The sequence below is a fragment of the Anticarsia gemmatalis genome, chromosome 2, assembly GCF_050436995.1.
Source record: "Anticarsia gemmatalis isolate Benzon Research Colony breed Stoneville strain chromosome 2, ilAntGemm2 primary, whole genome shotgun sequence".
NCBI classification, from domain to species: Eukaryota; Metazoa; Arthropoda; class Insecta; order Lepidoptera; family Erebidae; genus Anticarsia; species Anticarsia gemmatalis.
The window spans coordinates 2,474,392-2,488,751 of record NC_134746.1 but is presented as its reverse complement, the minus strand read 5'-3'; the positions used below and the strand labels follow the sequence as shown (position 1 = coordinate 2,488,751).

Here is a 14,360-nt window from a genome sequence, read left to right as displayed (position 1 = left end):
ACTAGAATAGTAAAAGAAGATTTTAATTTATCTTATTTTATTAGCTTAGCTGCAGGTATGGTGGCAGACCCCGGCAAAATGACTTTAAATAAACGTTTTATTGCAAAACAGCATGATAGTAAATCCGGATCAGGTATCTGTATAAACATATCTTCGGAATTTTGTATGAAAATCAAACGTCATTTCCCACCTGATCTAGAGTTAACGAACACAATTAACGGCGACGCATTAGGCGGTCGGTCCGGGACCCAGGCATCATCGGGGCCAACAGAGTGGAGTCTTGTTGGGGGTACGACAGAGGCTCTGGCCGGGCCCAGAGAGCACGAAGCACGCCAGCCAGGCTTGCATGCTGCGTGCACGCATCTGCGACACCATACGCATCTGAAGTCTTGAAGCCTGTTGAAGAAAATATTGTTAGAAACATACATATATGAAGCCTAGTCTATTAAATAAAATGAATTTGTTAAACAGTAGCTTTTCTGGAAATAGGAAAATGTATAGACCTTGAAACTTTTCAGTCTTTCTCTAACATTGTATAGCAGTATAATTACAGGTTTCTACGATAGTAGAAATTCTAAAGCACTTAAATCTGAAACTTAATTTTGAATGGATCATATTTCACTTTTATTTACATTAATTTTTCATCTTCAATTTCTATGGCAAACTGGAAAGCCATTGTTAAATTAAAGAAGAATTCTGTCACATTTATTTTGGCAGCCGTTTCTACAAAGCATTTCTCCAGCCCCGAAGTATTCTGATCTATCTAATTTACAATTTATCACAGCGTCCAATTGTACGCAGGGACTAGATCGTTATCGGCACCATAATTATACAATCTGTCTATTGCAGACGTTATAGAGTGGCATTGACATTTTTATTTAAATGCCGAGCCGTTCGAGTGCCTTTGACATTATGAGAGATGTTTCTGTCCCGTTTACGCGGCTTTCCTGCTATCCTATGATAAATTGTTTGAATATTTTGGCAGGTACGTTGAAGTTTTTCAATTAATCTAGTTGATTGTCGTAGATATTTTGATCGTTTCTAAGATAATTATAATTTACTTTATAAATAGCTACAAGTTACCATGCCTTGATTATAGCAGCATTTATCTATTATATGTATATAATTATATTTCCAGTGCAGCAATTTAGGAGTAATAGCTTCAGTACGTACTTTTTTTAGTTTTGAATTTTACTACGTAGTTGGATAAAATTTAAGCAATTGAACAAAATCTAGTCATGCAATGTCTTTCTGTTTGAACACCGGATTATGTGTATGGATATCGAGGGTCGTTTGTTTGCATATAGGCTTATAAGGATCCCGAAAAAAATAGGTGAGGGTCACAATTTCATATTGGAGGATTGTGGACTGAATACGTGTATTAAGGATAAAAATTGACCTAATATTTCGCGTGAAAAATAAAGGAGTTTTTCAAAACTGATGAGTCACAAAGCTCAGTATAATCCATACTTAATATTATAAATTCGAAAATCCGAGCGTTTGGACAAATATCACAGCGATAAATACGCAGCAGTTATTAATTAGGTTACTTTAAAAAAAAGAAAAGGTTGTTTATTCATTTAAAGAGACGAATGACTACCAGTGCATCAATATTCTAGAACCAGATTGATTCTGCTTAATTTTAATCCAAGTAGTTGAATTTCTTCAACGAAAAGGATAAATTTAATAACACCGCAGTCTTTCTAACGTGAGTACTCTACAAATTCGATTGGCATGGAAATGTCACGTACAGTTCACAGAATCAGTTACTGCAGAAACCAATAGAATTTCGAAATCAAATGAAACTCATCCGATTAGTGTTCTAACTCTAAGTGCTATTGCAAGTGGTTTAAATGTAAAAAGAAAGTGTGTTCGGCAAAAAAGTAGTAATAAAGTTTTATTTTATTAACTTGCTGCGATGGAACTAATGAAAAATTTTCTTTTTTACGGGACCACACTCTTTTCAATTCAGTGTTTGTTTTTTTTAGTAGTCTAATAATTCAGTCTGAGTACCTATATCGAGGCATTCAACTTATAGACGATTTTGTTACTGCACTCATAACAGTGTCAAAAAATCAATTCTTTTGTCGACATTTGAGTTCGCTTGTTCGGATTCCCAAATAGCTCATACAAAAACTGCAAAAACCAAAATGAATAAATTTAATACGGTACCAACTCGTATTATTTAAAAATGGATTAACTTGTCTCTTGTTTTGGGCTCCGTGTATTAAAATAGCAACTAAAAACCTGTGACGTTTTATTTACCTTTTTAAAAAGCTCTACTATAAAACTCTTTACACAACAGTCACAACTAACAAGACAGTGGAAATAAAAGCTCCATTTCACTGCAGCTTAGGCCGTGTTCCTACTTTGCCGGAGCGGCGATTTATTGTTCGACGACTATTGTCTCTAGCTTTTCTTATAAAATAGTTCTTGTAGAATGCGCTCGGGCCGATGCCCATTTTTTATAGAGCAAACTTCGTTAGGTACTTCATAGTGAATAAGTAAAAATCGCCCCTTTGATTTTATAGTCTGAACAGTCTGTCCTTACAGCCAAAAAATCGTGGTCGACAGTTATTCGTTCCGTCCTATATGTAAATCTCTATTGAACAGAAACACTACGTTTCAAACTGCAAATTTGTCACGACTAAACGACAAAGTATAAACGCAACCTTACTTGTCACTCAGACCACCTCACTCCGAGTATTCTTTTGCTTCAAACGTGGCTAATGACGTCACACTACAGCAGCCATCTTGTCACTGTCAAGTTCTAAACTGCGATAATTTGGGCGCTTGCAAAACTTTTGATGCGCAGTTAACCAAACAAGGGACAGTTTGGCAATGTGTAACAAGAAAGGAAACTTTGAGAAAATAGTTTCGAAGTGGGATAGTTTAGGAGCGAAAAGTTTTGGTATCGCTATCGTTTTAGCGTGTTATCAAACGTATTGTTATACTTATCGCCAGCTTTAGGTATTGGTATAAAGCCAGAGTGTTGAATAAACTCACATTAATTTATATTTCATTGTGGTAACGAGTACCTATGTTACTCCTTCAGGTATAAAAGCCGTGATATTATACATTTAGTATGTTAATTAATTTTTCTCATTTAACTTCTGTTACCCTCATTATTTTTAGTCTTGTTTGTCAATTATATTTGCTATGACTAATGAGTAAATGATTCATTATTGCTACCGAAAACTTCCATTGTTATTGCAACAAGCATAACGGTACACAAATGCCGAATATGACACGTGGAAATAGAACTGCATGCTTAATTTATTGGGACCGAAATAGAGAGCCGTTTTGTAATAGGTTTAGGTAATACCCGGTAACGAGCAACACGTGGCATGAGGTAGGTAATAGTATGTACACAGTACAGTACAGCGGGTATATTTAATACTCTTTCTATCACTCTATAAGTAATACTAATTTACTTATTTTTTACTATATGTCGAGGTACGGGATTTGGGAATCTCGAAATGGTCTGTCTATTACTGCTTTTGTGCCTTCGGCATTGTTTTCCCGGCTAGCAATAGGTTTGCTTCTTCATTACAGGAAAATCAGATGTATTTACAAAAAAACATCTGTCAACAGCGTGATATTATAAAAAAATCTAATTCAACAAGCAATGACAACCTATTTCAAAAAGCGATTTTTCACAACAAAACAGAATGGTTTTCGAAGCGTTTCGATGAAAGGCTCGCTTCACTCGTATCCGGGGAAGCCGGGGCTCATCCGTCGGTTGAGTTGCCAGCACTCGGGGTGTTGTTTCCATTTCCCGCGTGACACGAGCGAGTTAATGGAACTTCTAGCGCGTCTCGCCACTTAGTTGTGCCTTTATTTTTAGATAGATGAAAAGTTGTAGTGGGGTTTAGGCTTTTGTTGCCGTTGTTTATAACTTAAAGTGGTCTGTATACAAAATTTCCGATGGATAAAATGACAGTAAATATTTGAAAAGTATACGAAACTCCCAATTTCACTCTGAAGACATCTCTAGTTATAATTCTATGTGAATTAGGAAAATCCAACACGACTCTAAAATCATTTCGTTTGAAGTCAAGTTTAGTTGCTGCAGTTTCTTTGACCGTTAAAACTAAGAGGAGATTGTTTAATTAGCTGACATTTAATTTTCTAAGACAGTATAATGCCTCGGGCGAATCCTGATTTTTGGTCTTTCAAAGGCAAAATTAGAGCGAAAGGTTTATCTACAGTTAAGTTGCTGTACAATTCTGAAATCTCAAGCTATTTTACATGTATAATTTTCAAAGACTGTTGAAATAACCAAAACTATTTCTATCCATTCATATATTTTGAAAATAGCCTCCACTTCTATTCTGAACCGGTTCATTCAGCCCCCAAGTCTAAAACCAGCCCTTCCCAATACATCCTACAAATTACGTCATTCCAATACAGTTTGGTCGTCTGAAAGTGACACGGATATGTAAATACTCCTCGGTCGAACAAGAATAGTGTGGTTGCACTAAAATAGCGGGCACGTGGAGGAACTCCATTCACTTACATAATAAAAGGTCAGGTTGGTTCGTGTATTAAATTTGGAAAATAAGTTGCATTTAGATTGAGCTATTATGAGGTTGGTCAAACTGAATGCCGGTAGTGCAGGAACTTTTGGCGCGAGTTTTGTTATTGAGTTTTAGCTATTTGGGTTATTAATCCAACATTTTGCGGCGTAGGACGGGCATTGGGCTATGGGTTCGATTTGACTGCCCATGAGGACCCATTCTTATCTTCGTGTAATTTAAAATTGCTAGTATTTATAAATAATTATAACTGAAACGCTGTTATACGTAGTGTTGCAATCCGTACTTGGCCAGCGTGGTGGGTTCAAGGCTTTACACCTCCCTCGTTCGGGTGGAGATCCTTGCTCAGCAGCGGGACAGACAAAATCCATAACGAGTTGTAAAGAAGCAACGTGCATAGTAGAAATACCCAATATACGGTAATATACTGTCCAGCGACAAATCAAAAGTGTATAAGGACTCTTAATCAAAAAGGAAATCAAACGATCAGGAGTCACCTTGGATTCTAACTGCGTATATCTCTGCAAAGATTTTAATTTCCTTTCAACATATAAATTCAGTTAAAAATCCTCGCTTCAACACGATATAGCAGGTACGTGTACAATACAGGATACGCGGCGTAATCCCGCGATCCGCGCGGATATCGCGGCGCGGATCATCCGCCGGATCTCAGCGGATCTTGCCGGATATCGGGCTTATCTTACACCCTTACCGTTGACGTTTAATAGGAGTGCGAGCGTCTTAATTGTTTGTTGAAGCGTATATTCGATTTCGTTGGAGTTGATAAGTAAAAATGATGGATGGTGATGTATTGTAGATTGAAGTGGTCTATCATTCTCAATCCTTTTTGTGGCTTTAACGAAAAAGGATTAAAGGGTGCTATGTATTTTGGGAAAATAGGGTTTTTACGGAACCGAAAAACACATTAAATGCAATTTAATACATTTTTTTTTTGGTAAAAAGAAGTCAATGCCAATATAATTCAAAGCCTGAATTTAGACTTGTAGTTTTTAGTTTAGGGCCATATTTAGTTACTTTAGTATCGTATAAAGTGAAACAGGAGGATATAACACATACATAAGTAGTAGGCATAAAAATATACCATATACCATCAAATTCTTCTTTACAGAATGAAATGCACGGATTAGTAAATACAGAGAAACTCCATCCATTTATACCATGGAACGTCAACGGCAAAACAAGTATTGATTGATGAAGTGCGACCGTTAATCCTAACATGAATGATGGTTTTGTTAACAAAGCTATGTGACGACATAAGCCTTTTGTATACCAGTATATATTTAGTACGAGGATATACAAAATGTTATCTAATTAAGAGCAAATGAATGCAAACGTATTTACACTAATCGCAAGCTTTTTGAGTAAGCTATCGACATTTGCGTGCATTTTAACCTTTATTTTCATGAAACAAGATAAAATAGCATATTCGCGTAAAATATCATTGCAAGTATTTTCAAAATTAAAAGTTAGCAAGTTATAGTATTGACGAGATGCATTAAAAACCAGAGAAATAAGAATGCTCTTCATAGACAAGTTATAGCATTCCGGTATTTTATCGCGCCAAAACCTCAGTTAACTTAATTAGCAATATAAACGACTGAGCAAATGTACATATACTGAAGTAGACATGAGAGCAAGGTAAAATATTAATTACATTTCTATCTGTTGTGTTATTTACCCACTCGAAAGTAGGTATATGAATTCGTACAAGTGGCCTCTGGTGCATAATGACATTAGCACAAAATTAATATGTATTTTTCTCACCTGAGCACAGATCCGCATGTCTTATCGCAGACGTCGCATTTGGCTGCGACCGGCAGGTTCCCCTCCAGCCATTGATGAGGCATTATGATGTTCTGAAACAAACAACATTATGTTATTTACTTAATACATTGCACTATAGAAACAATCGAAACACGTAAGTCAATACACCCTTAACATTAATCTTTAAGTATTCTCTTCACAGTGGATATTACGCTGAATCGTAATGAGTAAATAGTAGAAAAATATTAATAGTTTGATAAGAATTAACGTTGTTAGTTAATCCTTGGATCAACAGTTTTGAGTCCTTTCTCTTCTAGAATATATAAAATAAATCTTCAGTTATGAAAGGTACCACGATTATTCCCCTTCTCTCACAATTTTTGCCTGCGTGGGAACCGAATGGTATACAATTAGACCGTTCACTGACGAAGCAAATTTTCAAACGACGCAAATGCCTAATCGAATAAAAAAGTAATGTGAAAATCATGCAGATTGCTCAATTTAAATAATTTTGGGGTTTCACAAAGTGCTTAGTTACTTCGTAATCTATGATCCTTTCTCGAAAGGTTATTTAAGGTTGACTGGGTTTATAATGAAGCTTCGGGCTTAGTTCGGGTGAGTCCGTCTTAAGCCGACAGCGGCGGCGGCTTAAGTCATACTTTGAGGGAAACTTGGCAAAAACTATTACTTGTAGACTGGCAGGATCACTTAAAGTGTCAAGGACCTGTTTCAGAAAGTCGTGAAAGGTTTAGAGATAGATATGATGTTAACCTTTGCTATTAAGAGAAAGGGGTAAATTAGGCTTAAAAATAAATTACAGTGGTAGGTACAAATAAATGACACTAAACAAAAGGTATCCACTCCACTTACCTACACTGTTTTCAAATTGACCGCCTAAAACTATGACAAAAATAATGTGTGCACCAAAAAAATCTAAAATTAAGTATTTACAAAACATAAATTAAATAGTTTTCCGATATAACCAAACAAACACAAATTTTAACTGTCACCAGAAAATCAAAGAAAACTAGTTAAAATTCAGATGTAAAACAGAATTAACGCAAGCAACAAAAAGCTCGTCGTAGAAAGCTATTAAATAAGTTTCAAGAACGGCCGCGGCTGTAGGAAAAAAGTGAAAATTCCTGAATGCCGTCGAAATTAGCGGAATCCCCGAGTTTGTTCGACGCGACAGAAAAATGAATTCTTGAGAGAAATCAAACGCTTTTGTTAGAATGTTTCTTGAGTGTTAAAATAATTTCGGGGTGCGGTATATTTATTTTTGAGTACGTGAATATTTTGGAGGCCTAAAGCTACGCGCAAATTCAAACAATATCTAACATTTTATGATTCGGTGAAAGCAAAAATGTTATGTAGGTTTTTAGTGGTTCATTTTTATTTGGGTTGCTAAGCATAATCGTTAATTTGTTTCATATGAGAACTATGTTGGTAGGTAGTGAGATAGAGTTTATGTTACCCCGTTATAGTGAACACCTAAAGCAGTTTAGTTACCTATCGCAAAAAAGGGAGTGAAAACTAAAAAAATCAAACTAATATTATAAAGGCGACACGACTAATGCGATTCAAATGAAAATTTGCAGTTTATATTCTAATCAACTACGTAAGTTGCAAAAGAAAAACACTAGTAAAACCCCTTGAAAAAGCTAGCAAGCAATATATTCTCTCATAACGTCCCACGCGTTCATAACCCATTTCCACAATATCATGCATCAGCAACATAAAAGAAAAAAATAAAGTAGAAGTACAGACAAAGCTTCAGCGTTATATTTCCTTGTTACATGTCAAGTGGTCGAGAGCCTATTAGACTGAAATATGCTCGTCTAGTGGGGCTCCGGTACGTATTACTGCAGGAAGTGGGTGTTGCAAGTGTTCTTCTATACTGTATAGCTCGGTATAACGCCTTACATGAGTACGTTGTAGGACATTATGAGCTTTGCATGCTTTGAGAATGTAGGTGGGAATTTGTTACTTTGTTCATTTTCGAATGCAACGCAGCTAGGTAACAAGGTAGGTAATTGTAACAATGTCACTACATTTTTAGCTTTTTTCTTTCTTCCTTCGTAGCTTTTTTCCTTACTTTCATACTGGTAGGTATGATAAAGGTGGTATTTAATTATTGTATTGAGCAATTTTGTGCACTGACTTTGAAACATCTTTTTTTATTCCATTTTACTAACGAAAAGTGGCTTGAATATCATGGAAAATGTTGTCATAAAAGCGAAGTCGCAAGTAGAAGCTAGATATTACCTAAACTTGAGAATATTATGTTGAATAATACGAAATGGTCCCAAAACTACAATATTCAAGCACAATATTATCTGGCAGCACAATTGAATCAAACTGGGCGCTTTGAACAAACTTACTGTTAACAGCCATCGCCCGTGGACATAGCCTTTCAACTCATAACTCAAGCAAACAGATTTACTCCTACTTCAAACAATAGTAATTAACTTAAACATATAACTGCTCGTTTATTCACAAAATACGAAATAACTACTGAATTTTCCGTGTAGTTTTAACTCTGTAAAAGCCGGTACAGTAGGATTCATCAGTCTTAAACGTCGCCTTTAGGCAAAATCCTAAAATAAATGAGTTAATTGATAGACCAACTAAATGGCTTTAAGCGAGTTCAGTAAGGAGAAGATTCAAAATTAGATCAGTTTATTTTTTATATTATGGTTTTAGTACCGTATCGCAAGGTTACTCACTTAAAGTTATTTATGAAAGTAAATGTGGTCACTGGTCGCTTATGAAAAATGTAATATTAGTTGAAATTCCTATGCTACGCTTATCCGGAATAAGACTTTAACAAAACATAAACAATTTGAGTAACATTTCTAAAACATTCACTGAAGATTTGAAACACGTGCCGTGGGCGAAGGCTAGTTAACTAAAATAATTACGAGTCAAAACCCTTTCATTGTTTTAAGAGAAGAATAATTAGTTGAACTGTTGTGTCAGCAAACAAATGGTCTTTGAACTTTTGATTGCATTCGTTGTTATTACAGAGGGCACTGAAAATACTAATTGCATTGCCAAATTGAATTTGTATGCATCATAAATACTGAGTTGTAATTTTGTTATTTTATTAAACAGCTTGTTTTGTTTGCAGAAGAAAACAAACGTGGTCTCTTATACCGTACAGTACAGTTCTAATTAACTTATAAATAAAAAAAATATATAACCATATTGAAGGGGAATAATATGATTTGTATTAGTATACGACTCGAAACACAATTCAATTAGAGTAGAAAGACAAAGCTAATCCGGAGTTTTTGCGGTACCGACTTTTATCTATCTTTGGGTATAATCGATCAATGGTAGCGACCTACGATTGATCAATATTGTCATTCATAACTAGAGTAAAAAAAACTATCGAAATACTACCATTATGAAGAAGACCGTCAGCTACGATCCATTTATTAGTGTGCTAACACCTTTGGGATCATAATCATAATATATCATCATTTTAAAGAATGTGAATTTTACGTGACTTGCATCAAACGTTACCATAACAACTTTGTGCACTAGGTATATCTAACCTTTCTACACTACATTAGAAACATAATACTCTCAATAATAGACCCCTTTTAAAAGCATTCTATAGATACTTTAAAGTAAATATACCCGTGCAATATCAAATTCATATGCTCTTGAGCGTCCATTACAAGTCATCAACAGTGGTCGAGTGTCGGACACACAGCACTCTCCTCGTGTCCACACTCTAACTTTTGTTCAAAATAGAACGTTTTGTGTGCAACTGGTTGCAGATTGCGGACTTTTTAATACGGCAGAAAATTGGGACATTTCAACTTTCGTTTTAGCTCTAAGTATGGCTTTTTGGTTGTACAATTTTTTGTAGGTTTTTTAATGTCACGAAAATACTAGTTAATAGGTTTTTACTTAAGTATTAGTAATGTTTAATCGTTCATGGTCAATTCAGTATGTCATTTAAATCGTTTTTTACACTTACGGAAATTCAAAGCTTTAAGTTTTGTTCCATGGACAAAATACGCGGAATACAGATATTTAGCTCTATATCATAAATTATTATATTTATTCAATGATTGCAACAGTTATTGGAGCCTGAACCTATTGTAATGATAATAATGATGATGATGTTGATGAGTGATGTTCTCATGAGAAACAAATATATCTTCAGATTGTTGTTTTCAAACATTTCACTAAAAAAAGTTAGAATACAAAGCTGGCTTTTATCCTACATATCTGATTACAGTAGTAAAGTACATTAGTACAGAGTGTAATGGCATCTAATGGCGTTGGAATGAATAGAATCTTTTTGCAATCTCCGCTCCGTAGGGGTGCACTTTACTGGAGTCGACTCGACGGGAGACATACATTAGGATGCTCTTATTACTTGGTTTCAATGCAGGTTATAAATAAGATGAATAAGTGCATTTAAATTCTGATTGAATAGCCTTGTTAGGTATAAGATAACCTATTTTATACATCAGACTTGAATAAAATTAATTTGTGATTAATTGACGTAAGGTATCTAATGAATTGAATAGTTTTGATAAACATAGCAGAGTTTCAGGAGGCCGACGGCCTTCAAAAACCAACCCAGTTATTAAGAATATTAAGAATTATGTTGGAATAAAATTCAAGTGCTTACGGAAATGCCTGCAGATATTGGAATTTAATGATACATAGTACGATAATCCGCATTAAAGAGATTTTGCATTAATTACTTTTAAAATGTAAAAGTTTCCACTTACCCCCTCAACATCCTCCACAAGATGTGGTCCGAGCGACGCGAGAGTGCTCCACTTGCAAGATGGTGGCGCGCGCGACGCACATCGCTTGTGCGCCTTGAACTTGCACAGCTCACAGGCGAGCGCGTGCGCAGTGCCGAGCGCGCCGAGCGGTTCGCGGCACACGTTGCAGAATGTTGGACGAGCGTGTGTTGCGGCGTACCTGCGGATTTCAAAGAGCTTTAGAAACTGATAAAAATACCATTCTAGGTTTTGATATATTAAGTTAAAGGTACACAAATAAAGGTTACTTTTACAGGTTACGGATAAGTGACGAATGACCGATTCGACCGGAAAACAACTGTCAAAACTCTATCTGATATCTTAATGGATACTACATAACATTTAGAAGTGGTGAAACCAATTTAGTCTTTAAAAACCTGGAGTAATTATTATCACTGTGAGCAACCCGTTGACAGCTGAATATGCGGAATAACCCAGTGACTAGCTGAACCAAACAGACTGGAAGGTTTAGGCACTTAAAACCTAAAACTTTATTCTCTCTCCTTTATCTGTGTATAAACCAAATCGATTTCAAAATCAAATTACTGCACCAGCAATGCAGATCCACATGTAATTAAACAGCAATCCACTTGACATCGTCGCCTACACGTACATCTTAGTTAGGCCAAGTCCTGTCGTATTGCATGCGGCGACAGAACGAGGTCGGATCTCGAGCACGTTGAGTGTTCGATGTTCCACGTTCAGCTTATTTGGAGCATTTTGAAGCATGTTTGCTAGATCGTTAGGTAGGTAAATAGACGAGGAAATGTTCCTCGGATGCAGACAGAGTTTGGATAGTGTATTTTCAATAAAAGGATCGCTGATTGAAAGTTGCAATATTGGCTTTCGTTTGTTGATGTTTTCTTTTTGTCTTTGTCTAAGAAATCAAATATTAATAAACAAACGTAATACAGGCGTATTACGTAGGGATTTACCCTTAAAAATGTTATACAAAACATTGTTTCGAGTATTTTTTATGGAAGAAAATAAACTAAAGTTACGTTATTGCATCATAGGTAAAATCAAAACATCACAGATGAAGCAAGACATTCTTATCAGATGTTAAAATTAACAAAGCACTTTAATATTTTTCATAAATAGCTAAACTGCGCACTTATTCTGGATTTTTAGAGTAAATTCCTTGTCTCTCCAAACAAACTACTAGCGTTCTAAGCTACTAGCGGTTAGGTTAGATTAGCTTGTATTAGGCGTCATTTGCATCAGTTTCGGGTCGCTGCATCACAGAGGCAGGTGGCTAATGAACTTAGCATAATGAGCCGCAGTGACGCGTGCGCCTGATAATTGCTTCACAAGCGTACTCGTTAAATTGTAATCTAACCCATTGTAGTAGTTAGGATTAAGTGCTTGGTGTACGGACTTACCTTTACCGTATATTAAAAAAGATAGATTGAAGGATCCGTATTTTAAAAAAGACTCCCTAAGTTTGAAGGACCTCGAAACTTGAAACGATGTTTGTGGCAGTGGTTATGGCGATTATCATTCCATAAAACAAAATTAGTGCGAAACTGGTAGGTAGTTTAATTGTAAAGTCCACGTAACGCAAGATCAATAAAATAACTAGTGCGAGATTTGTCTTTTAAAAATAGAAAGACAAGAAAATTAAGTCACTACTATTATCTGTTTCAAAGGATAACATTTCAAATGCATGATTAGTGTATCTAGTTTGTACATAGGACGCATTTTAGAAGTCAACGCAATGGGAAGGTCTTCTCCCGAACAATTTATTTAACTTTATTTACATAGCATTACAACTACGCAATTCTTCTAAACAATACATCTAAAAGGCTAAGTAATCACTCACAGCGCGAATCAAAGAAACATTCCGGCTATAATATCATTCATTTTCATTAGGGAACGTCAGTTTGTTCGCCGAATACAACCTTTTAGTGCGAATATGATTCCGCGTTATGTAGTAATCAATCATACTTACACATATTTAGGCGTAAACTCCGTCCATGTGGAAAGATTTCTTCTAAAGTAACTTTAGGTGAAAGAAAGTTTAAAAATTTGTTGGATTTGAAGATTTTTATTACTGTTAAGGCAATTTTCTATATTAATTTAATGTAGCTCTTTACATAATGTATTGTTTTAGGACGACATATTAAAATTAACTAAGAGATTCCCGTGACCTAATTTTATACTTTTTAGTCTGATAGTACTTAAATAAATAAAAATAATTAGCAATTGTGTATAATTTTTCTTTTGAAAACGTAGCATATTTTTTTTATAAAATTAATAAATATGTACCCTTACAGATATAGCTAACCCGCGCGGTTTTCATGACGAAAATGGAAGCTCGCTTCTCTACTTGCTGAATTTAATCAAAATCGGTTTAGGGATTAGTCGTAAAATCGTAACAGGCAGACTTTCATATTTATAATATTATATAATGTAGTATACATATTCTTTGACTTAAGTTAATACCTTTCTCGGTAATTAGCGGCAGCTAATCTTTGGTCGGATTACAAGTCGCGTCTTACCGTTTGAATATTTCATCTTAAAAGATCTAGAACTAATTAATTTCCTTGATATCTGTTGCGCCTGTAATCTACTGAAGAACAGAAACCTATGGAAAGCTTCAGAGATTACGTTTGATGGATATTTTAATTAATTTGAAGTGTATAATTAAAATCGTTCTCTAAGGCAAGACATTTGAATAAAAATTAAAGATCACACAGAATAAAATATTAGATTACACATTTTTTAGTTACTTTATGCTTTACTCAATGAATAATGAATGTCTATGCCCAAGAAAAATATAAATATGATTGGACAACTTACACACAGTCAAGTGATTCTAATCTAAGCAGAGATTGTACTATGGTAACCAAATAACCGAAACACACACCTTATTTATCTCCTTCTAACTACATATTTAAAACACACACTTAGTGGCGCAATCTAGTCGAAGGTGAGCCTATTGCCATATAGTGGACACCAATCACTAGACTACTATCGAGAACATTCCAATTCCAATAGCTGTAGAAAAGACTTCATAATATTTTGATGGAGTCCAAAGCTTGGTTCGACTTTGTAGTTATCTCTCTTGTGGTCTGCAATAACAATAGCCATTTTTTCTTTTAAAGTACATTGTGCTTATTTAATATTAAGGTTTAATTTAAACTCTCTTTCGAAATATTCTGTAAGGTTCTTCGACCCCCCACTGGGCTCGAAATAAGACATAAAAGCGTCGCGTTATTATGCCGTCTCACGATCTAAT

At 35.2% G+C, this 14,360-nt stretch overlaps 1 protein-coding gene across 3 annotated transcripts in view; it reads right to left on the bottom strand.

The window, feature by feature from the left end:
• Positions 1-14,360, bottom strand: part of LOC142979188 (diacylglycerol kinase eta) — a 181,020-nt gene that overhangs the window by 14,052 nt on the left and 152,608 nt on the right. For all 3 annotated transcript variants that reach the window (XM_076123986.1, XM_076123993.1, XM_076124002.1), the window contains 3 exons: positions 11,081-11,279; positions 6,324-6,415; positions 191-396 (listed from right to left, as the gene is read on the bottom strand). In XM_076123986.1, coding sequence (XP_075980101.1) covers positions 191-396; positions 6,324-6,415; positions 11,081-11,279 — 497 coding nt within the window. The remainder of the gene's footprint in view (positions 1-190; positions 397-6,323; positions 6,416-11,080; positions 11,280-14,360) is intronic.